The sequence below is a fragment of the Enoplosus armatus genome, chromosome 11, assembly GCF_043641665.1.
Source record: "Enoplosus armatus isolate fEnoArm2 chromosome 11, fEnoArm2.hap1, whole genome shotgun sequence".
Classification (NCBI taxonomy): Eukaryota; Metazoa; Chordata; class Actinopteri; order Centrarchiformes; family Enoplosidae; genus Enoplosus; species Enoplosus armatus.
The window spans coordinates 3999379-4024047 of record NC_092190.1 but is presented as its reverse complement, the minus strand read 5'-3'; the positions used below and the strand labels follow the sequence as shown (position 1 = coordinate 4024047).

At 41.1% G+C, this 24669-nt stretch overlaps 1 protein-coding gene across 1 annotated transcript in view; it reads left to right on the top strand.

The window, feature by feature from the left end:
* Positions 1-24669, top strand: part of cntnap5a (contactin associated protein family member 5a) — a 67931-nt gene that overhangs the window by 2270 nt on the left and 40992 nt on the right. The window contains exons 2-4 of the mRNA XM_070915363.1: positions 10983-11093; positions 12672-12865; positions 23337-23484. Coding sequence (XP_070771464.1) covers positions 10983-11093; positions 12672-12865; positions 23337-23484 — 453 coding nt within the window. The remainder of the gene's footprint in view (positions 1-10982; positions 11094-12671; positions 12866-23336; positions 23485-24669) is intronic.

Sequence of the window (24669 nt, the reverse complement as noted above, 5' to 3'; positions counted from 1 at the left end):
CACAACATTTTGCGTTGTCATGTTGAAAATAAAGTGATTTCCAACAGTAAATGAATACACCAGAGGCATGACATCACTTGATCTTCTTGTTTATCTTTGCTCTCTGAGGGCGAGTGTGACACCAGGCTCGTGCTGGGGTTTTGCAGTTTATGCTAAGGTGAGGAACTGAGCTAAACTGACAGCCGCATTACTCATTTATGACAATCCCGTGGTTCTCAAATGTGTGCAGTGATCAGGTCTGACATGCTGTGCTGAGATGAAATGGTGAGATGCTCCTGGAGGTCAAAAAGCTGCGCTCATATTTAAAACTGAGAAATAAAAGGAGGGGAGCGATGTGTCACGGCTGGTTTGTGTGGCCTTTGTCAGGAGGCAGCCACTTCCTCTTAGATGGTCCTTCTGCGCTTCGGCTTTTGCAAAGAGACAACGACAAGTACGTCATTGAATATGTCAGCATTCCCTCTGTCATCTTTCAGCTGGAGTTAATTGATACTGTATTGGCGTGACCTTTACAGTAATTGCCAAATGACTGGCGACAGAGGAGCTATTCACAAATGTACTGAAACATTTGATTTGTGCCATCGTCAATTATTTTATTAACACAGTACAATACAACTGCATTGTCCACTAGTGGGAAGAAGACCACAAGGTGCTCTCCAGCTGTTATATCAGTAAAAGTGAGAAAACTGATAGACAGACAGGGGTTGAGTGCTTTCTTTTAAAATTGATTGAGTTTTGTATTCAGTTCTGTGCACAATTCCCCTGCTAGGTTTTTTTAATTACTTTACTGGCAGTGACCACTCCAGCTAGAGTGGTTTTATATTTACTACTAAGATTCCCCTGCCAGGATATTGAATTGTAAGTTAGCACCCTTTTTAGTAGTGCCTTATAAACAATGTCCGGAACATTCTGGCCAACACCAGAGCCATTTTCCACAATCCTCAGGAACAAGCAGTGTAAGGGAATACAATTTGAAATTCATTAATTACACCACAGTTACTTAACTGAGTAAAGCTCAATTACACAGGCATTTCTGAGGTCAGCCTCTTTGCTGGAGTCTGGTCAGGGACTTTGCTTAGCTTAGCTTAGCTTAGCTTGGCTGGAGGCTTCCTCCCCCAAAACAGGAGGAATGTCCCTTCTTATAACCCCCGAGTTGTCCTGTTTACATGTTGGGTCTTCTTCGTATGCCACTGGTAAGCCTTGTGTAGAGTTGGAAGGTATTTGAACAGAAGATGTGGTGTGTGTGTGTGTGTGTGTGTGTGTGTGTGTGTGTTGTTGTTGTTAGGCTACTTGACAGAGTGGGCTTAGTAACAGAAAGTAATCTTATAAGTAATGCAACTAAATGTTTTTGCTGTTGAGTAATTAGTAAGGCAATGTGATTACATTCTATTATGAGTAATTGATTACACAAATAATTATCTTAGGGCTGCAACCAATGATGATTTTCCTTATCAATTTGTCTACTAATTGTTTTCTGGATTAATCGCGTAACCATTTGGTCTGTATTAAATAGTAAAAAAAATTCCATCACAATCACCCAGAGCCCCAGGTGCTTATTTTGTCCAACAAAAAGTCCAAAACCAAAAGATATTAAATTTTCTAGAAATGAAGAGAAGAAAAATCAACAGATCCTCACATTGGACAAGCTGGAACCAGCAAATGTTCAGCATTTTGACCTGAAAACTGACTTAAATGATTAATCGATTATCAACAGAGTTTGGGTTTAATTTTCTGTCGATCCATTAATTGTTTCAATGCTAATGTACTGTCTCTTGTTATTTGCGACACTTCAGCATGTTACACATTCATCAACACAGGGGGGATTGTCATATCCTGTTTTTTTGGTTTTCCCAATGTTATTTTCCAATGCTCTGTTGATGTATGGCTGCTGCATAATTCATATAATCTGCTTCTCACAGCACATTTCGTATACGGCCTTCCTTGGCCTCGTCATTGGCCAATAGCTTCTTTTAAGGGAATGCTTCCTGCCATGAGTGGAAATGAGTTTTTTAAAGTTTGCGTTTGGCTGGAAAAAGCGAAGGCTTTTATTACCAGATGATATGACACTCTTCACCACAGGTCTGTGGGAGGAATATTGCCACGCTGTCAGTGATTTCCTCGCAGCAGGTGGAGACCGCTGCACCAGGCATCCATCTTTTATGAGCTAGAATCTGGGTGGCAAAGCACCGCACACATATATTTGCTTAAAATTTCCAGCGTCGAGTTAGCAAAGCGAGCAGATACTTCACAACTAATTATTACCCATCTGAAACACCTTGAACATTGTGGAGTAGAGCTGGAAGTCAGCATCACAGCAGAAGTGACGGTGTGTGTGTGTGTGTGTGTGTGTGTGTGTGTGTGTGTGTGTGTGTGTGATGGAGACGGTGCAGCTGCAGATTCACTCGGCTAATGAATGTGAAGCAGGCACTCAAGGAACACCTACTGCTGTACATATTCAGGGCCTGATGAATTTATCAAAAGGTAAATGAGGCAGAATACTGCTGTGTGACAGCGTAGGCACTTTTCCTCATGTTTAAACATACAAGATATTTCTACTCAGAGACAAAGTCAACTGGAAGGAATGTGCAGTTTAACCATCCCGATATGCTGGCTTCACAATATACCCATATAATTGTCATTACACTGCATGGCGTTTGATGCCATGTAAGTATATCAGTATATACAGAAAGAGTATATGATTATGTCAGGAGGACGACTCTCGTCATCACCCTGACCCCACGGTGAATGTGAACAAAATGTCAGTTATTTCTTTGAAATGTCATTTTTATAGTAAATGAGACAAATCGTATCCTAATCTGAACAAAAAGAACTGACTCTCAAAATGAACCCCACCAAAACTGAAACAGGAAAATAAGTAGTGGCAGCACGAAACTGGCATGAAAACAGAACAAAATCATTATCAAACTCAGAAATTCATCTCAGAAATGACTGAAACATTTCTGATGCTGTATGTACTTTGATGAGAGTCTTGATTTCAGCTCTGGTTCCTCTTTTACTATGAATTAATTTTCTTATAGACATTGTGAATTCCTTTAATCTTGATCAGTCAGTTGAGGGTCCCAGTCGACCCCTCTGCTTTGCACCATTGTTTGGAGGCCCTTTCATTGTTCACTCTAAGGGACGCGATTGCCAAATTAAAGCCTTCATCAAGTCCTTTAGGTGTTATGCCTGCCAGATTTGTGAAGGAGGTTTTTAACAGTGTTGGTGTTGTAGTTTTCTGTCCACCAGCTGCCCCCCCCCCCCCCCCCCCACACCCCTTTGTCCCTCTGGATTTAAATTCTTTTACACCCATTTCTAAATGCCCATCTTTAGCAAAAGTTTTAGAGCAGGTAGTTCACCTAAAGTCGATTTATTTTATTAGGTTTCCATTCGCGTCGTAGCACAGAAACTAGCCTTGTTAAAGTAACAAACAATCTTTGACTTACAGCTGGAGATTGTTCGATTTGAATCATTCTCAATCTCAGCTCAGAGATTGACACGGTTGATTCTATTCTATTGGGTCGGGGTTGGAATCAGGGATACCGGTTTATCAAACACAACTTTTTTAGCGGTGGTAGGTGATGCCTCCTCTAATTGACTGTCTCGTTGTATTTGCGTGCAGTATTTGAATCCCGGTTGAACCAAGTGAAGCACTTTGTAACTTTGTTTTTGCAGTGCTGCGTGAATAACGTTTATGATTATCATGAGTACAGTTGCTACGTTCCTATAATGTTTTGTTTGGTTCTGGACAGGTGACAGGGTTTACTTCATGTGAAACACCAACACGATTATGTTTTCCATCCCGATCAATCCCCGTCGTTGTGACTTGATTTTCAAAGTTAAAGTTCAAAGAGCACTGTTACAGAGGACTGTGTGTTTATTCGGTTTAAATTGAGTAAACACAGCATTTCAGAGCTCTCTGCACGATCTCTGACTGACTGCAGCGCTGCACAGACATGAAATGAAGAGACTTTTACAGTTTTTATCTTGGCCAAAGCATTTTCTTTCTTCTGATGCATCTCTGTTGAATGGGCTGCATGGTGTGGGCACGATGCACAGACAGATGCTGCTGTTTCAGGCGTTCAACTCAATATTTGAGTGTGTGAAAAGTATTTTACTCTGCTCACAGTCAGTATGGGATCTTGGCATATGTCATTTTAACATTATCGATGTATATCTTCATGTAAGACAGTACCTGGCACATTTATTTAGAATTATTTAAATGAATAAAATAACCAGACATTAATGTCTTTTTAGCCAACGCTGTCAATTGAATACCTGAAAAATTAAAGTACTCATTCACATCGATGAAATAAATCTAACAGCTTTAAGAGCTTTACAATGGTCTAATTCATTCAGAGATATCAAAGGGATGGATACCACAGTGTGGCAAAATCTGTGACTTTTTATTTAATTTACATCACGTTAAAATATTCATCATTACATCACACAGCCTTGTCGGATAAGAAGCTGTTAAAATGCCATGCTGTGTCAGAATTCACTCTTCAGATGGTTGAAGGAAGCTTTTACACTCTTGTCCCCTGCAGATTCAGAGTACACAACAAGCTGCGTTTTGATTGTAATGAGTAAGAAGAAAATACAATGGACACATGATATAAGACTATTTAGAGGAATTATTTCTGCCCCGTCCCTCGGGAGCAGAAAAAATCTATTGTGATGAATGTGGCGCCAGTGGAGGCCTTTCCATTTCCAGCTGTACTGGTCACACACTGACGCTGCACCAGTTCCCAATCTATATAGAGTGCAATGAATATGCTACAAATAGCTGTAGAGTCTGTAAGTTTCATCCTCCATTTATTTTCAGTGTTACTGGCAGAGGGTTTGAAAGGATTATCAACACCCACTTTCTATCGACTGCGCCAATAAGACTGATGCAATAATCAGCAAGGGACGGTTACGGTGATGAAAACAAAAAAAAAAAAAAAAAAAAAAGATTTTGTTTTGAACATTCAGTCTCAAAAATGAAAAAAAAAAAAAATTAGGTGTTAAATTAAAAGAAAACAAATGCCACGGCCTGCTCATACGTGCACGTATAGCACAGTTTATTATTTTATGTAATTACATTGTGTGATTATCTGTGAATCAGACACAGGCCTCCATGTTCACACTCCATGATTTGATATTGATTGTGATGTATTCAAAGGGAACTGAAACAAACACTTATTATCTGGAGGTGCTGGTTGACAGGATCAACGTGCAGAGTTACAGCAAAGGAAGCTGCACCTTCAGAACTACAATGCTGTGTTTCGGTTTGTTACGGCTGTGTGTGTGTGTGTGTAAATCCCATGGTGTTGGTTGTTTTAAAGGCGTCTCTCTGTGGTTGATTGGGTCTGTGGTGGAGCGTTTGTTCGCCAAATAGGGCCGCCTAAGGGTGGGACGTAACGCGGCTCATTTCAGCAAAAGCATCTTTAATGTACAGCAGTCAAAGTATCACATTGCGATGCAAAAAAAACATGAAAACTGAATGCATACATTGGTCTAAGTATAAACAGATCAGTTCACTGTTTCCTCCGTTCACTATGTAAACACTGGCCTCATATGGTTTGACTGTGTGTTGTTGTTGCTGTGGCTTATTCAGCCCTCGCTCAGCTTTGAAGCAGTAAATATCTCAAAACAGTCTCAGAGCAGCGCAGTGACCCAGCCTCATATCTATAAATGCGCCTTAGATAGAAGGACAGAAGAATGAGCAATCAACTCACAAATATATGATTATTACCAAGATATTAGCCCCTAATGGTTACTACCTTTCTAATTACCACAGCAGTACACATTACAACCAGATATTATCCCATTATTACCTTGTCTTTACTGTTTAAATTAACACAAACGCTGTTTCACTGCATTCCTGAACGAGGGTTGAATAATTAATGTTCGACAGATGAGATGTGTATAATTACTGAAGCTGTCGATAGCCCAGTAAAACATCCCGCTGGCTGCCTGTAAATGCTTATAGGTCCCTTTAGATTATATGCAGTGTTCAGAGAAATGAAGTGCTACAGTAAACCAGGCGGTGTTTCTCAATCATTTGTATTGACGCGTGCTTCCTTGAATTCAGCCAGCATTTGGGACTAATTGTCAACCGATACCTCGGTTCGACTCAGGCTATCGCTGAGCAGAGGTCACTGAGCCCCAAAGCCTGTTAGTCCACGCGAGGTATCATATGAAGCTTTATCAATACCACACAGAGGTCTGAGGTCGCCCTGTCACCAGATACCATCGCTGTTCCCTTTGATATTATTGACTCTGTGGTCTGTGTTTGCTCTTGTGGGGTTTATCGCTGCTATAAAGGTGCTATATATATGGTTTTAAGTGTTTCATGCCTCATAGCAGAAAATTATCTTGATATATATATGTATATTTCGACGTGGAAGTGTGTTACGTCTACGTGGTTTTGACACAGGTTGTTTATGTTATGACAGAATAAAACCAAAGCATTAGCGTGATAGCGTATATCTTGTTATTGTTGATCAATAACAGTGAAGTAATGGTTGAAACCACTCCAGAAGTGGAGAGTAGCTAAGTCATTAATAGCTTGCTTTTAATAATCTCTTTCTGGCCTGTAGACGTTGTTCTGTGCTGCTGACACATTAGTCAAAATAATCACTCACAGAACACTAACGGACGACAACTTTGATAAATCGTTTAACTCATTTATCAAGTAAAAACCAAAAAAAAACCCAAATACAAAACAGTCGGTTTCATAGCTTTGTGATTTAAGGCTTTGAGTTGTTTTGGACTGTGTGGCAGAAAAATGGAGCCATTTGAAAACAAAGGACTTGTAGCAGGAATTTGACATTTTCTGGACTCCTGATTTATCCCATATTGTTGTGTTTCAGCTTTTGTTTAATGCTCTTTTTTATACCCTTTTCTCAGTTTTATCCTCATTCTTTATTTATGTTTTTTTTTTTTTCGAAATGTTGGGTTTTTGCTTTTTCTTTTCTTCAGACACTGACTGATTTTTCAGCTCCTCACTGATGGGGGACTTTATGTACCAGGACTGACACATGTAGGCTTTCAGAGATCCATTTTAGTTACTCAGACTTTACATTTCATTAAAAAATGAAAGAAAATAACAAGAATGTATTCTGTAAAACGGATGGATTTATTGCTCTACTATTATACATGCATACATGTGGAAACAGCATTTTAATGTTGTGTGAGTGGTGATCACTTTGAATTTTTTGTTGTATACACTGATTTGCAATTAATCACAATCATATATTTTGTTTGGAAAATGTTAATCTGCAAAGTAACCAGGAACTTTAGCTGTCAAAAAAAATGCAGAGGCGTAAAAAAAAAAGTACAGCGTTTTCTTCTGAAATGTAGTAGTAGAATTATGAAGTGGCATAAGATGGAAATACTCAAGTAAAGTACAAACACCTCAGAATGGTACTTAAGGCAGTACTTGCATAAATGCACCCAGTTACATTCCACCTCTGGTTGTCAACGTGTAAATCACTGACTCTCACTACAATAATAATAATCAGTCTATCTCTCCCTCATAATAAGCATCCATCACTGCTACTAAAAGACCTGAGACCTGTTGAGCTTATTAAATTCTACAATACTGACTGTCTCTATGGGCTATGTATGTGAGTTGCACTCACATTTTGCAGCTGCAACTTTAATCACAAAGGTTTGATCCACCCAGAGAAGAGGATCAGGTCAGATTGAGAAGCCTGCTGTACTCGCTCTAGCCTTTCCCTATCTCCATTGCATGTTCTATTTTTAGAAAATCCCTTTGGCATTTTCTCATATTCAACTGTTTGTACATTTCCTGAGACTCGATATCCAAGAGGAAACTCAAGCTTACTCATATCTGGTGAGCAATGTTTGATTTGATTTCGGTGCGTAGTCGTCTTCAGGTGCTCTTATGCCTCTGCAGCGAGAGCTTCAAATATTCAGCCCGTGTGTGTGTGCTGCAAAGGGCACTTTGTTGTGATAATTAGGTCTGATTGAAACATCATCTGTTTTGTGCGCTCAGGTTAAGGCGGGATTGCTAATGAGCAGAGAAGAGCATTGGAAAAGGGGCTGTACAGTTTGGCTGACTCAACATCAAACAACGAATCTGATGTATAGCCGACAATGTAGAGGATGAGTGGGTAGTTTCAATCATCTCACGTTATCCCGGCTTTAAGTGAAACCTACAGCCAAACAACATTTCTGTTTCACTTTTCAGACGCCTGATGGCCTTGAATTCAAAAGGTTTTCAAAAGAGTTTTCATCCCATACACAATGAACCGATGTAGAGCCAACAGGCCAAAGAGCAGAGTGAAAGCTTACTCTGAACATACACATGTTGGCAGCCATTCAGAAGACATCTTTTATTTTAAAAATGAAAGGATCCTAAATGGTGCAAGGGTATTGCAAGGCAGCATTAAAGGATGAGGCTGGCAATATTCTCTACTTTTCTTATTGTCAAGAAATCCCATGAAAAGACCAAAATCAAGAAAGAACTGATCCTATCAAGTGTTTTCCCTGTAACCACTGCAGCTTGCTCCTCTGGGCCACAGAGCTCTATTGTTGTCCAAAAACTATTAAAAATACATCAGTGAGCCACACTGTGAACATGTTCCTTCATTGTGGTAAATGCGGGCACTTATTTTGAGTTGATCCCACGTACACTGTTACACTGCACATACACTGTTGTAGTGCTGTAAATACTCACTGGAGCACCAAATGTGTATTAGTCCGCAGCTGAACATAGTCCCCTGCAATGCTCTACTTGCATTTGTTTGAGTAACACTGGCTAAAGACTACAGTGCCCAGCTGTTGTAGAAATTACCAATTACCTTTTTCAAAATAAAACTATACGTATGTGACGTGTTATTTAAGATTTGTGTCATCACTAAGAGCCAATCATCTCAGGGCTGAGTGCACGGAGAGGGCAGAAAAGTCAGAAAGTGACAATTATATGATAAACGGACTGACGCATTGCTGACTTTAGTCTTTTTACGGGATACGAAGAACATAGCAACACACAATAACACCTGCCTAATCTTTTAATGAAACTGCACACTGACTCCAAACCACAAATGTATTTAAATAGGCAACATTTTAGTTTCAGTCTGAACTACGGCAGGTCAAGTTTGACCTAAATACATTTGAGGTTTTGACTCAGCGTGCCGGCACTACTCTTTTTCATCTATTATTTTTATCTCTGGTGTGCTTCAAACCCAAGAGCGTCAACACGACACTTCTGTGCTGGCCGTCTGTTGGTCTGTGCAGAAAAACATCATCCCAGCAAGCTGAAATCTCTTGCTCTATAGCAGTTGATGTACTTGTGATTTCAAGAGAGATTAAGTGTTCCCTCTCGGCTGGCGGTTGTGTGCATGTGTTTATGTCTGTTTGCTCAGATGCACGTCTGGGTTCATTTGGCTGTAAGATTCAAGCCCCTGAGCCTTGCATAGAGATCGTGAGTCAGCTACAGAGGATTTTCAGTTATCCCACAGGCCAAGGAGCAGCTTTGCAACCAAATCATCCTCCATCCATAAGTCTTCCTGACCGACAGCCGGGCATTTGGCTCAAGACCAAATCTGTAAACAACAACAGGGTCTGTAAGACGTACATTTTGCACACGGAGAAACTTCCTCTGGACTCGCACAGCGGCTCACATCACCTGTCAGTTTGAGAACATGTGTTATACCATCAAACGATTGTTGGTTTGTTTCACCTTCTCTAAGCTGTCATGGTCTCATTGTTGTATATTGAGGTGGAGTGAATGAAGGAGCAAAGCATTTGTCCAAGCTTTTGAGGTTTTGTCAGCTCTTCAACCAAGAGATGCATCGCGCAAGAAAGGATGGATGGATACAGATTGAAAAAAAGATACGAAGAGTGAGAGTTAGCCTTTAGGGATCAAAAGTAAGATCTGGGAGACTTTTGACAGATTGAGAGTGCTGTGCTTGCATAATAACCCCAGTTCCAGTAGTGGTGTGTACAGATTGCATGCCACTGTTTTCATTCCCCCAATGAACATCTGCAACTGCAGCTCTGCCATAATTTGAGTTTTGGACAAAGCAGCTTGATCCACTTTAGTCACACTTGAAATCAGGATTAGAGAAATCTTTTGGCAAGCGATCTGAGAGCAGTCAAATCAGGTCAGTTGAAGATTCGGTGGGACGCCCAAAAGCCGAACGAGCTCATGCTGTCAGTTCTGCTGTGCTCTTGTCTACCAGATGGATGGCCAATTGCCACTCCAGATGTGCTCAGAATCCATCTGAACTCGAAGTAGAAAGGCATCCAAAAACAAAAAGCCCTCTCGCACTCAGAGGAGTGAACTGCACACTGATGGAGAGAGTACAGGGATAATTGTAATCAGGCTGGTGCCAGTTTTCATTACGTTCTCAGATACAGGCCTTAATGCAGCTCTGCACTCAAGTAAAGCCAAACAGCGGAGGGGCTGTTGTTGTACAACTCGCTGCTCTTATTGTGGCGGGCAGGGTGGATCAGAGGAAGATGAGACTGACAGGTTTAGATCACTGGACTCTTAATCTGTTCCTGCCTGTTGGACGTGATGTAATCTCACACTGTGGGATTAAAAAGAACACACACATACGCCCACATGCACACAAAAGGAGCCGTAGCGTTTTTCTGTGCTATTTTCAAGGGTCACTGCATGGGTTAATAGACAGTTTGAGGTGTCTGAGAACTGGATAAGTGAGCCAGCCCTGTTATTTTCCGCCGTTCTTTCTTTAAAACTCAACCACCGACAGGTAAAGATGCACTTTGAACCAACATGTTTAACTACTCAAGGATGCCTTTTCTGCTGTTTCTGTCAGCTGAGTAAATCCAAGAACGGAAAGCAGTGAAACCACTTGAGAACCGTTCTTCAAATTCAGTGTCAAGTCTGCATGTGAAATACATCATGTGAACTATGTGCAGCAAGATTTGAATAACGCAAATAGTTTTGAAGTGGCCTCTGAATGATCTGATGATCTGATTTTCTTTTTTGTTTTCTTCCGCAGATAATTGCAATGGTCCTCTGATCTCCACGTTACCCCATTCATCCTTTCAGAGCTCCTCTCAGTCCTCAGTCAGTTATGCTGCTCACAACGCCAAGCTCAACAGAAGAGATGGTGAGTACAAGAGAGGATTTTCTTGCATGGATTCAATATTTCCGCACGCTTCAGATAGGCAGCCATTACCAGTGAACCTAAACCGTAGAGGTAGCAGACCATAAAACACTCGTATGAGCCATTTTTGTAACGGTCATATGGGTTTGAAGGCAATGACAAATGGGCTATGAGGTATGAGGACTTGCTGCATTTACCACATGTTGTAATTCAAAGGGGCACTGTTTTATTGTTTTGAAGCGGTGAGAAAGAGATGGCTGTGTTACTGGTACGCTGAAATAAAATAAGTTTCAAGTTAAATTTCCAAATAACACTATACAAATACAGCGACTGTTATATGGCAAAGAAAGGAACTTCATCTTTTTATTAAAATGAAACAGAGTCCTGGCTTTCTGTGGAATCAAGGGAGTAAATTCACTGCATTACAGCAGGGCCACAAGGGGGTCCAGGGATGTTGTCACAAGGGCACTCTTGGTCCTCTTGGACCCACCCTAGAACAGCCCGACGAGTCAACTGGCCATAAGCAAATCGAAATGGCTATTGTTGGCTAATGAAAGACAGACGCTAACAAAAATAGTTGCATTGTGGCTATTTCCAATATCAAATCAGTAATAATGAAAAGGGAACAGTCTGATTACTTTGATTTGATGCTAAATGCACTGTGACACAGTAAACTGTCTTGTCATCATCTCTTGCTCCTTCAGTCTCAGTGGCTCCTCTGATGCAACTTAACGCCTCTGAGGTAAACAGGAAACTGCTGTTGAATAAATAGCGTTCAACAACTACAGCTCCCATGAGCTTTGGACATACTCCATGTGTGCCAGCTAAACCTAATTAGCGCTGCAGTTGGTGAATATGAAGACATTTTTAGATTGTAGAAAGGGTACTAAAATATTCCTAGCAGGTGCATTAGTAGAGTCTTACAATATCAGGGCTGTACCTGACTCAGAAGTTTGTCAGTCGACTCGGATTTGGCTGTTCACTACGAATGTTCGACCTTTTTTGTCATATAGACTATCAAACAACGCTTTATTAAACTGCCAGATTTTTCGGCGGGACGTTCTGGGTGACAACTATGTTGTGTGATTATAGTAAACAAGCCAAATTAGCCCTCCCAATGCTAATGCACGCATTGTCCAAAATGTCCCCAGACGTAAACTGGACAGTGCACACTGACGGCTCGTCTTGAAGACTCTCAGTCGACTCATGATTCGAATCTTCGACTTTCAGCGGGCACGGCTATATGATACGAGCAGAGAAACACCAGTTTCATGTTTCAGTCTTTAAATGACAGTCAGACAGGCTCAATATTGTGGAATACATTCTGGAACAGAGGCTACCTTGTTGAGCTAGCAGGATTTGGTGCTCTACAAGTTGTCAAGCCAGGAAAACTCTGTGGCGGCTGGAGTGTAACTTCACCTTGAAGCCTTTCACATGCAAACACGCCCTGTGTACAAATCAGGACTTCTGTTTTTTTCAATCTGAGCCCAGCGACGACATAAACTACAACAATCCTCATTTCATTGACAATATTGATGTTTGATGGATCCCCACTGCCTGTATTCCTCTGCCCCCCTTCAGGAGCAGGAGGCTGGTCTCCTATGGTGACCGACCAAGAACCCTGGCTCCAGGTGGACCTCAGGGAGCAGATGGAGGTGACGGCTGTGGCTACACAGGGCCGGTATGACAGCTGGGACTGGGTCAGCAGTTACCTGCTGCTCTACAGTGACACGGGCCGGGCCTGGAAACAGTACAGGCATGAGGACAGCGTAGGGGTGAGTCTACACGCTGATGTTTCATTTTTATCAGCTTCCTGTGTGACTTTGGATTCATCGCTGATTCGCTGAATACTGCTTACAACTGAGTCCAAGCACAATCCATCAATATTTTGAAATTATTTGGAATTTGTGGAAATGTAGAAGAAAAAAGTCAAAGGCATTTTGGGAAATGTGCTTATTTTCTTTCTTGTCGAGAGTTAGAAGAGTGTGCATTAGGTGCAGAACTACAGCCCAGATTCAATTATCTTACCTTAGCATAAAGACCAGAAGCAGGGAGGAAAAGCTAGCCTGGCTCTGTTCAAATCACCTCTAAAGCTCACTAATTAACGTGTTTGTTTAATCCATACACAAACCGAAATGTAAAAATGACAACTTGTGGTTTTAGGAGGAATTTGTGCAGGAAGTATTTCTTGGCTCATACCACGCTAGCTGTTTCCCCCTGCTTCTGGTGGTTAATCGACTCCCAGGTCTTGCTCCGTGTATGTGCACAGATATGAGTGGTGGTAGTTAAGCAATCTTCTTGTCTAAATCTTGGCAGGAAAGCGAATAAGCACATTTCCCAAAATGTTGAACTTTTCATTTACGAATGTTGACGGCAAACGATGTAAGTTGGCTTTGACACTGGCTTATTCGTATATATGAAACGGGATTTTTATGGTCGGACTCAGATCATAAACACTGACAGTAAGAATTTACATTTAGCCTTCTGCCACATAAGACATCATCTCTTTTCCATGCTCTGTTCTTGTCGATTGATAGCTCTGCAGGTCACGGTCAGATAGCACATCCTCTCACTTTTTCTGACACATTTCAAGGTGTGGGAAGTGTCTGGTGTCAATGCAATTATTATACTGCTTTTTTTTTTTTCTCCTCCACGTAATGTCACAACTTGTTATGCCAGCCTGCACAAGGACTCAAGGTCTAAGAAAATAGCCTAACGTTGGCACATGTCATTAAGTCTTTATTGTGTTTGCCCCAGTTATGTCAAGGGCTGCTGACAAGATGTTAAATTGTTTTTCTGTGAGTTTTTCTACTTGGCAGTCCAATTAGCAGAGTGTGTAGTTGCCCACTGGCATGTCACTGCTGCAAAGTGGGTCTTTTTTCATTGTGTTGAAATGTGTTGTGTGCTGTTTTTAATTATTCATCTTCCTCCATCTTTTTAAAAATGCATTATCCACTGGAATGTAGGAATTAGAGATGAAATAAAACATCGCAAGGTTGAATAAGACAGTTCTAACTCTGAGACAGGTGAACTCTCTTTTGTAGCCAAGTCAGACTCCCCCTCCACTAGCCCTGCAAAACATTTCACAAAAACTGTGTTCAATAATACGTTACTGCCGTTAACACTTTACATGTGCATTAATCCAAGGCTGAGAATAGTCCTCAGCAAACTAACACACTATTTACTTCTGTTTGAGTAGCGTTTACTATAAACTACACTGCCCAGCTTTTTTAGAAAACTACCTAGCCTTTTTAACAAGAAGTCAGCATGCAAGGAATTTAAGATGGATCGTTTTGATGTCTTTGCTCCCAATGTGCAAATGCGAAGATTAACAATCAACTTCAAAAGAAATCACTTTATTATGGAGGGTTGAAATATAACAAGAAATAGTAAATTATGAGCAAAGATTTTCACATGTGTAAACACCTGATGGGTGTGGTTAAACAGCAGCAGCTCCGTCTGGTAATGACTCAGACCAGACACTGAATTTTAAAGAGTTTATGTACCGCCGCTGTGCGTTGAGAAGACGGGACATTATGTATAGATATTGCCAACGTGACCTGCAGCTATCACCCTTTGCAAGTGACTCATGAGAGAGAGAAAAGGGAGTGCTGTACTAATTTCAAGTATTGAAATTATAGCACTCAATATATAGCACTCAACCATGGCATTCAGTGCCGTATCATACGAGTCAAAACAGGCATCATCCTCTGAAATTTGGCAAGCATTGAAACCAGGCATGACTGGTCCTTATATTTACTGATGGGTATAAAATGCACTCTAACACAGACAATTTAACCCCCCCCCCCCCCCTTTTTTTTTTTGGTGTTCATGTGAACTTTAAAAATAGTGTATGAATGGCAGCCAGTTAGTCTGCAATCTCATTAGAGAGCTCACACCCAAGCTGCCTAACTACAGCTTTCACCAAGACCTTGCTGATGCTAACTCACATCCGTCTGGCATTTTAACAAGTGAAACTCAAAGGTAACGGCTCACTGCCAGAAACTGAACTGAGGGGCACTAATGAGAGAGCAGCAGCTGCTGATATGAATGCTAGCTCTCAGCCACTCTGAGCTAATGCCGAGCCAAATTAGCTCTATAGAAAAATTAGCTCTATAAAAAAGCAGGGCTAAAGGTCGACAATCCTGCTGGCATTTCCATCTCCTGCGATATTAAAAAAAAAACAAAAAACGAATGATATGGACACGTACTGAAAATTGGATATAATCCTTCCAGTAGTCTGGTTTAAAATATATAGCGATATATAAAATGATATAACATAATTTTAAGTTTGTCTTGAGGGTGACACTAGAGAAAGGGCCATGGGATGATTCAAATCTAAGTGTATCCTCTTGAGAGCCTAAACGACAGTCTTAATACATTTTTAGATATTTTGTATGCAAAGCTGACATTTCTTTTCTTTTTCGTTGATGTCTATCTGGCAAACAGTTTTTGAGATTAGTTTTGGGGGCAATTTCTCCTTGATGATGTCTGATGATGAGAAAATGTCAAAGAGTCACTTAAATCAATGGCAGCCGTCCTCTGAGGACCGCTAATATCCATACCAAATGTTATGGCAATCTAGACAGTATCTACTGACATAATGTTCTGGATCAAAGTGTTATAATTTCATTAGAATTACTGACCCACTGACATATGCATCCTTAAGCTCCACCACTGGGTATTAAGACACTCAAAAAACAAGTAAAAACACTGAATGATGCTGAATGGAAATGAAACATAAATGCATACAATCTCTTCTTCCTGTGCAAACATTAAAACGTTTCCATAGTTTCTCCCTTTTTTTTTTTTTTAACCCTGTCTCTCTTTAATGATTCACTTGCTTGTTTCTTCTCTGACCCTCAGTAACAGTGTTGACATCACCGTGTGTTCCTGCAAACAGTTGCCTATCTGTGGGAGTGTTCTGAGCCAAGCTTGTTGTTTCTCTTGTGAAACAGCAAGCTTGCACTACTCTACAAGCTGATAATAACCTAATTAGTGCAAGCCAGGGGAGAAAATCTGCGAAAATGTGAAGCTTTGAGTAAATGAAACTGGGACTTTTATCACTTCGTGCTGTGAATCTGAGAAAAACGACTTACTTAAAAAAACTTACTCTTGAATGTATGAAAAAAAAAAATAGGTCTGTGCTCGGTGGTACTTTTTAAAGTAAACTCTTTAAAAATGGCAGAGCTGTTTTAAATCCTGCTTTAACCTAATTCTCTGTATAATATTTGCAATCTACTCCATGGTGAAATAGCTGGATGCTCTTTGCAAATATTCATAGGTGGGTAGATGAATGTAGCAGGGGGTTCCAGATTATCTTCATTATCCTTGAAAAGCCTTATTTAAAAATCTCTTTTTAATGCAGCTGTGAGTAAATGCGTGAAACAAATTATTCTCCTTAAGGGGAAAATTCAAGCATTAATGTTCATGCTTGTTAGCTGTTCAGGTAGATGGGGATCTAACAAGGATTAAAATGTGTTTGCTTGAGTGCTTATTTGTACCAATTTTGTTTCACTAATAACACATAGCAATAACACCTCAGATTAGGTTCATATGATGATGGCGGCTCTAATATTATGCAGCCGGATCTCACGGGAAATTCAGGATGCAGGAGATTAATAAGCCCCTTTCATACATGCAGTCTCTCCCTGAAATGTTCAGGAACATTTCCTGCGCGGGCTCTCACATGTGAATGGGAGCAGGGATCGATATTCAGGGAAATCTGTACTGCCAATTTCCCCCCTCAAGACCTGGTAACATTCCAGGGAAAATGGTGGTACGGCTGTGTTAGGAATGAAAGCAGTAACATTGCAGGGACAAACACGTAAAGGGTTACTTCTGTACGACGAATCATTTTCACGTGGAGCGAGCAAACCAATCACAAGACTCCACTGATGACATATGTGAATCCGCAAACTTGTTTAAGCTTGCCTTGCCAATGCTTTCACGGGTGATTTGATAACTTGTTGAATATTAAATACATTACAAAAACAGCTCCTCGCCCGCCATGTTCCTGAAAATAATAAGAGACGTTGTCCACCGTGTAGACGTGTATCTGGCCTTGGCCCATCTTCTTCAGTTGCAGTTGTAGGCTGCATTCCACCAGACCAAATTGGGCGTTGCGGCGAAAACGCCAGTCCTCCCATTCATTTGAATGGGTAGTCAGATAGCAAAAAGTTGAGACGGATTCAGCTTTTGGAGAAACGCAACCCAATGTCGGAGCTCCAGAGCTCCCAAACCGCCGCACAATGCTGCGCTAATCGCTGCAACACCAGATTTGTTCTGAATGTAGCCTTAAGGCAAACTACTGGCCATTACTCTCCATGAGCAGGATTGAGCCCACTGGTGCTAATGTCATGGAATACCCAGGACAGCTCCGCGATCTGTGCAGTGCGCAGAAGCTACGATATTTAAAGTTCATGTACACCTGACCAGCACATGGGAGGAGTTTGCCTTCAGAGCTTTCTGCCTTTCTGACATTAAGACAGAGCTTTCACCCAGGAGGCCGCTGTTCGTGTCCAAACCATGGTATTTTCCTCAACCAAGTAATTATGGTGCCTAAACCTAACCTAACCATGTGTTAGAAAGGCTTTCTGGCAAAAAGGCCTGAAGCCTATTAATGTTTGTTTATTAATTGTCCCCGGGCCTCCTGTCATTTTGCAAAAGTAGCCCCTGGGCAAAGCAAGTATTCCTGTTACACTCGCATTGAGGGAAAACCTTGAGTGACATTATAGTTACATCAGTGCCATGGTATAACTAAAATACCTTCTTCTAAATGTAACCCCAAAAGGCGTGGTGGACATTTTTTGTTGACAAAAACAAAAATATCTATAAAAGAACCTCTGCTACTAGCTAAGATATTGAAGAAATATCTAAGGCTCTTGTGATCCTGGTCGGGGGACTTTGGGCTGACTGACTGGCATCAGGGATTGTTGTAGTATTTTCACTCATGGCAAGGTCATGTACTCGTAGCTTTCTCTTCACTGTGTACCCTTAGGCTGTTTAAATGGCCAATGACCTTTTGGAACATACTGTAGCATCTTCATCGCCAGCAGCAGAATTTATCCCCCAGTGAATTGATTAAAATAAATTTATGTGCCTGTGCTGTATGCAACACAAAGGAAAGCTGACACAAGGGAGCTCATCACTGGAGAGGAAGAGTAAAGAGGCTTAATGAATGGGGAGGGAAACTGTTCCATAGTGACAGAAACATAAATAGAAATAATGATGTCACTTTGGGGTTAGGACTGTTTGTGTGGATAAGGACCGACCTCGGTCCTCTGGACCTCTGGAAAATCTTCTGTACCCGCGGGCCTTTATTCCGAGACTTTACTTCATCTCCCAGTTGGAACACACAGGATGTTCTGCAAGTTTTCCCAGAGAGGAAAACAAACGTCATAGTTCAGGACAGCCTCAGTGGTGTTCTCGTAGTGGTATTGCTCTTGAATACTAATGACTCTTGCTGATGTGAGTTTTTCTTAGCTAATGAACAGATAGAATGACTGCACTGCAGCTTCAATCAGAGTTCATTTGGTTCATTAGATTTTCCAGACGTTCAGCTGGGAGTCAAGCGGAAAGACACGGTTAATGATTACAACAAAAAGAAGAGGAAGCAGAGTTTCACGAGCTTCATACCAAACATGTAACATACAAACAGCACATCCCTTGATTTTGATAGCATGCTATCCTATTCATGGAATATTTCAGTCAGTATCTTAAATGTGCATTGGGGTCTGCCAAAAGTTACAACTGTTTTGTTTTTTTCACCTGATAGATTTTTGTATTTCAGTTCTTGGCATTGCTTGTGGTTTGCTTGTGTTGCCAGCACTGAAATCTTTGACTATTTTTGATTAATAAATAATTACTGAGGATGTTTTCATCTAGAACTTTACTTTTGATTGTTGCCTATCTAGTCATGAATATTTTATATAAATATGTTTTAAAGAAATAATTAAGACTTGAAATCACATCTCCAGGGGTTTTAAATTACAGCTCTTGTATGCGGAGCAATCAGATAGTCTTCTACTGCAGTTCACAAGGTCATGGCTAAAGCCCTGTCTGACAAGCACAGCAGCATGTTTTCATCAGCCTGATTCCCAATAAAACACTAACAACTACATTTGATTTTTTTTTTTTTTGTCTGAAAGCATTTCGAAGGGCATGGGGCAAAGCTGCTCTCTGCAAACACTGACCATGCATTGGTTAACCTGCAAAATGTCAGGCAGTCAAGACAGTCTGAGACAGTCCATGCCACCATGAGGTAATCACACAATCAAAATAATGTTCACTGCCACTGTAAATAAACTGGTAGGGTCCCTGTGACAAGTGAAATTTCTGCAACATCTGGCCAAATTCATCTCCTACCACTCTTGGGGCACGGACTGTCAAACAAACCTTCAGCTGCTCTACCTGTAAATCACATCCCAATCTGTCTAACACTCAGACACAGTCATTTTGTCTCCAAAGTATCTCGTTCAGTAAATTATGACAATCTTATTACCATTACGCACGCTGGAATTCCATCCTCGCCTCCCCCTTCCCTCCAAATTTGGTCTGCTGAGTGTGAGATCGCTGTCAAACAAATCCTCGTCCCAAAATCGAAACTGCTTCTTTATCGCTGAGCCTTGGCTTTCCCCTGATGACCTCTCCCCCCCTCATTGAAGCCACTCATTCAGGCCACTCTCACTTTCATCAAACCAGGTTACAAGCACGATGTGGTGGGGTTGCCGTGACTCACAAAAATACCCTCAAGTGCTCTATTAATTCTACAGGCCCCTTTTCATTTTTTGAATTTTTGGCTTTTGTGATAGATGGCACCCCGCTGGTCTTCTGCCTACTAGTGAACAGACCCCTATGCCCAATATTGATTTCATCAGTGAATTCTCTGATCTCCTTTTCCCACATTGCTCTAAAATACGACAATATTCTCATTCTCAGAGATTTCAACGTCCACATTTGCTGTCCCTCCGTAGCTATGACCTGTGATTTTATACATTTCCTTGAATCCTTTGGTCTCCCAACAGTCTGTGAATGGCCATACCCTAGATTTAGTTCTCTCCTCAGGTCTATCTCCAACCCTGTGATAGAAGATTTATCTCAATTTGCCACATGCTTCTCTTGTCAGCCCTGCTCTTGTCCATTCCAAATTCCAAATTCTTCTACTGCCACTAGGTTTGCAGAAGCCAATAGAGAGGCTCCCATCATTACCAGTATCGAGGTCGCACCATGAGCACAGAGGAACTTAGTAAGTAAAAGATAAAAAAAAAAAAAAAAGCGTGGCTTAATAACAATAATAGAGAAATATGGAAAGCATGCACAAGGGCAGAGCGGAGGCGGAAGTGAGATAAATTGCAGATCTCATTTCAAATTCTGAAGGATCTCTTGGATAAATACCAGCTGGCTGTCAAAAATGCCAAGGCTCAATATATTTCTGATCTTATTGACAAAAACTGTCATAATCCCAGGGTCCTTTTTAGTGTGTTAAACTCTGTCACCTCCTCCACTCCCACCTCCTGCTTAGAAGCGTCCGTCTCTAAATGTGAGGATTTCCTAAACTTTTTTACAAAGCACTTGACATCAGAGCTGGTATTATTCCATCTGTAAATAGTCTATCCATCTCCTCTGAGAACACTGCGGCTCTAAATTCCCTTAACTCCATCACTTTACCAGAACTTTATCATCATATTATTTATTCTATGAAGACCTCCACCTGTTCTCTCGACATTATTCCAACGAAACTCTTCAAAGAAGTTATTGGCACCATTAGTCCCAGCATTCTTTCAATTATCAATAGCTCCCTGGAAACCAGCCATGTTCCCCAGTCTTTCAAATATTCAGTTGCCCAGCCAAAACACTTAATCTAGATCCGTCAGTCCTCAGACCAATCTCCACACTCCCCTTTCTATCTAAAATCCTTGAAAAAGTCATTTTTAACTAACTGTTGTCCGACCTGTCGCTAAAATTGCAGTTTTGACAAATTCCAATCTGAAGGCTCAGTTCAGAGCTCTTCACAGTACTGAATCCCATTAAACCAAAGGGCAGGGGTCTTTGGTTCTGCCTTAAACTGGTTTTCTTCATATTTATCCAACAGATATTTCATTGTCTCTATTAGCAACTCACCTCCTTCCTCAGCCCCCATGTCTCAAGGTCCCATACTTGGTCCAATCCTCTGTGATCTATTTGCTTTCGCCAGGCCACTTTAAACATAGTATATATTTTCACTGTTATGCGGATGACACATAGATTTATATCTAGATTCCCCTAGAGCCTAATATCTACAACAAACTAACTCACCTCAATGACTGTCTTCAAGACATCAAATCCTATATGCCTGCAAACTTTCTTCAGCTCAATAGAACTGAAGTGATTCTATTTGGACCACAGCATTTGACCAACATTATTTCTCCTCGTCTCGGCCCTTTGGCCCCCTCTGTTTAACCACATGGAAAACATCTTGGAGTCATATTCGATTCAGAATTACTTCTGACCTGGAGAAAGTCATCCATGCCTTCATGTCCCCCTGCTCGTTATATTTTGCCATGACTCAGTCTTGTTTATCTCGTCTCCAATTACTTAAGACTGAAGCAGCAAGAGTTTTAACAAGGTCCAAAAACAGGGAGCACAGTACTCCCATTGTTGCCTCCGGCTGGCTGCCTGTTAGCTGCAGGATTTATTTTAAAAAAATCCTGATGCTTGTCTATGCAAAGTGTTAAATGGTCTCCCCCTATCTTACATTGCAGAACTCCTATCACACTGCGAGAGAACTGAGATCGTCTGACCAAAGACTTCTGTCTGTCCCGAGATCCAGGACTAAGTGTTATGGGGACAGGGCCTTCTCTATCACTGCCCCAAAACTACGGACTACTCTTCCTCCCACCATCCGATTCTCCCCCACTATTGACAGTCATCTTAAAATACACTTTCTTCACTCATAAGCCTTTAACTGTGCCTAACTTAACCACCTTATTGTTATTATAGTTTTATCATTATTATCATTGTTATTCATCATTCATCACTCTGATTTTTCTTCTCTTGTGTGTTTTTCTCTGTGCGCGCTGTAAAGCACTGTGATGTGTGTGAAGTGCTTTATAAAGTAAAAGTGCCATGAAAATGTACAGTATGTCTTGTTGTTTTCGAGGCCAGCGTGTTTCTCTTATTTCGTTTGCAGCTTTGAAGTAATACATTTGCTTTGACCAAATGTGTGAGCCCCAGTGCCATTTGTTAATCCCTCCTGTGCAGACATGAATTACTGTGCATGTGTAAATAAGCCTAGCTTGTATGTGTGCGAAAGAGTCAGCCACAAGGATCCACTCAGCAAATGGCTCAAAATGGAAAAGGGGTGGCATAAATCACAATAACAGCCTGAACAGTCGCACTGTTGCCTTGATTGTCTACCAAGAAGCAGCATCCTGGTGCATTTAATGACGCTTCTGCTTTGCAGCGTTCTAAAGGCATCGGATGATCATGGATGGTCATTTGTGCCGCTGGTCATTGTGTTTCTGTTCTTGCAGTAAGCTGAATTATTGGCATTGTCTGACTGTGTTGGACTATTCACAAAAGCCTGAAGCTCCGCTGTCAATGATCTATATGTTTGGTTCTTTATAGTGCGAGTACTTATTGATTTGATATGTCACCTGCCTAGAAACGGTTATGAAGAAGCTGGTAATCATTAGTCATTTGGAGAGGAGAGGTTGTTTGTCTCTGTTTCTGTCTCCATCTCTCACTCTGCTACTCTGTTTCTCTGTTTATGTCCCCTGGCTTTAGATGAGGGGTGGAAAAGAGAAAAGAAGAATGACATCTCGCAATTGTACTCAGAGGTTTTTGTTTTTAGCTCTGCAGGGAGAAAACACAATACGAGAGCCCTTATTTCGCCCCTGGCTTCCTCAGTGGTGATTTTTCCTCCGTCTCACATGAACCTGTTCGAACGGATATTCTCATATTTCTACACCACACGATGAATCTCATCGCTTTACATCAAATAGTATGTTCAAGGATAGGAAGAAGACATTGCCCTTGGGTTTGCCTTGTCAGCACTTTGTTGTTGACCGTGCTATTCGAGGATTTAGATTTTTATTCTGCTTATATTTCATGTATTCAGCTAAAACACAGACTTCTCTTCTCCCTGGTGAAAACATTACTGTTCATTTTGGATCCGAGGTCATTTGTTGTTTCTCGGTGGAGCTTTGGTCACTTGTTTTACGCTGCCATGATAACCACAATCTTTCTCCCTCTGTGGACCTGCAGAGATTTGTCGGGAATGTGAATTCGGAGGCTGTTGTCCAGAACAAGCTGTCCCACCCCGTGAGAACGCGCTTCCTGCGTTTCGTCCCTCTCGACTGGAACCCCAGTGGCTGGATGGGCCTCAGAGTGGAGGTGTACGGCTGCTCCTACAGTGAGTAACAGACAGCCTGCAGTCAATACCACACTCTGAAAGCACTCCGTCTACACGTCAAAACCTGGTGTGACACCGCCTGGAAGGAATTTCTTCCCTTATACATCCGGCTTTGCAGCTGCACTCTTGATGGAGAGTTATCAGGCCTATTTTCTCTTCACTTGGTTTTGACACACTGTTTGATACTCCAGACAGCAGTGAAATGATGAATCAAAAACCAGACAGCCTGGGTGTGAAACATATATGCGCAGTGATTACCTCATGTTCCAGAATAAAACTGCTACTACTACTAGTGAGGCTCTGGGAATCAGTTGTTAGCAGAATTCTACCACAATTAACCTCAGCATCTTCATTTTACAGTGAAAGGGAATATTAATTTGAACATGTATGTTTGCTTAATACACTTTGTGTGCTATACAGCAAACTGAAACCCTCCAAAATACTCCGAAACAAGCCCCAATGTTTATGCTCTGTTAGACCTTTTTTTTTTTTCTTTCTTATAAGACGTCTGACAGGTCTGTGCTAGATTAGAGAGCAGGCAACCTGTGTTATTGTATGGCTTTGTTTACCCTGCAGCAGCTACAAATACAGTAAAGTGTTGAGTGGAGCTGATTTTTTTTAATAAATGTTGCTGCAAAGTACAGCATGAATGGTAAGAACTACCATGACCTACAAAAAGACAGATAATGTAAAAACCTGCCCAATGCAGCTCAGATCATATTGAGGCTCTTAATGCTTACACTCGCACCGATTAATACTAAAATCATTATTTGTTTGCTTGTTTATCTTTCCCATCATTACTCCCTGGCTCATTATATGAAATGGTGTCAATATAGGTGATTTAACCGGTTTAATTGTAAAAAAAAAAAAAAATCTTTTTGAAATTAAACATTGTTTTCTGGTTGTCAAAACTTAAATACCTAAATATCTTAGAATAACATGCTTTTATACTTCAGAGTATATCCATGTTGGTTTCATCTCCGAGTCATTGCTGTGTGCCATGACAGAAAAAAGGTGTCCCACGTAACGTGGAAATGACAAAGGAGTAACTCAGTGGGTCTATTCATAAAGTGCAACACGCACTGGCGAGCTTCAAGTCATGAAACACACACCGGATGTGCCAAACCTGGGAGCAAATGTGAAAATCGCTGCTTTTCTGGAGCACGAGCCAGAACGCATGCCAAG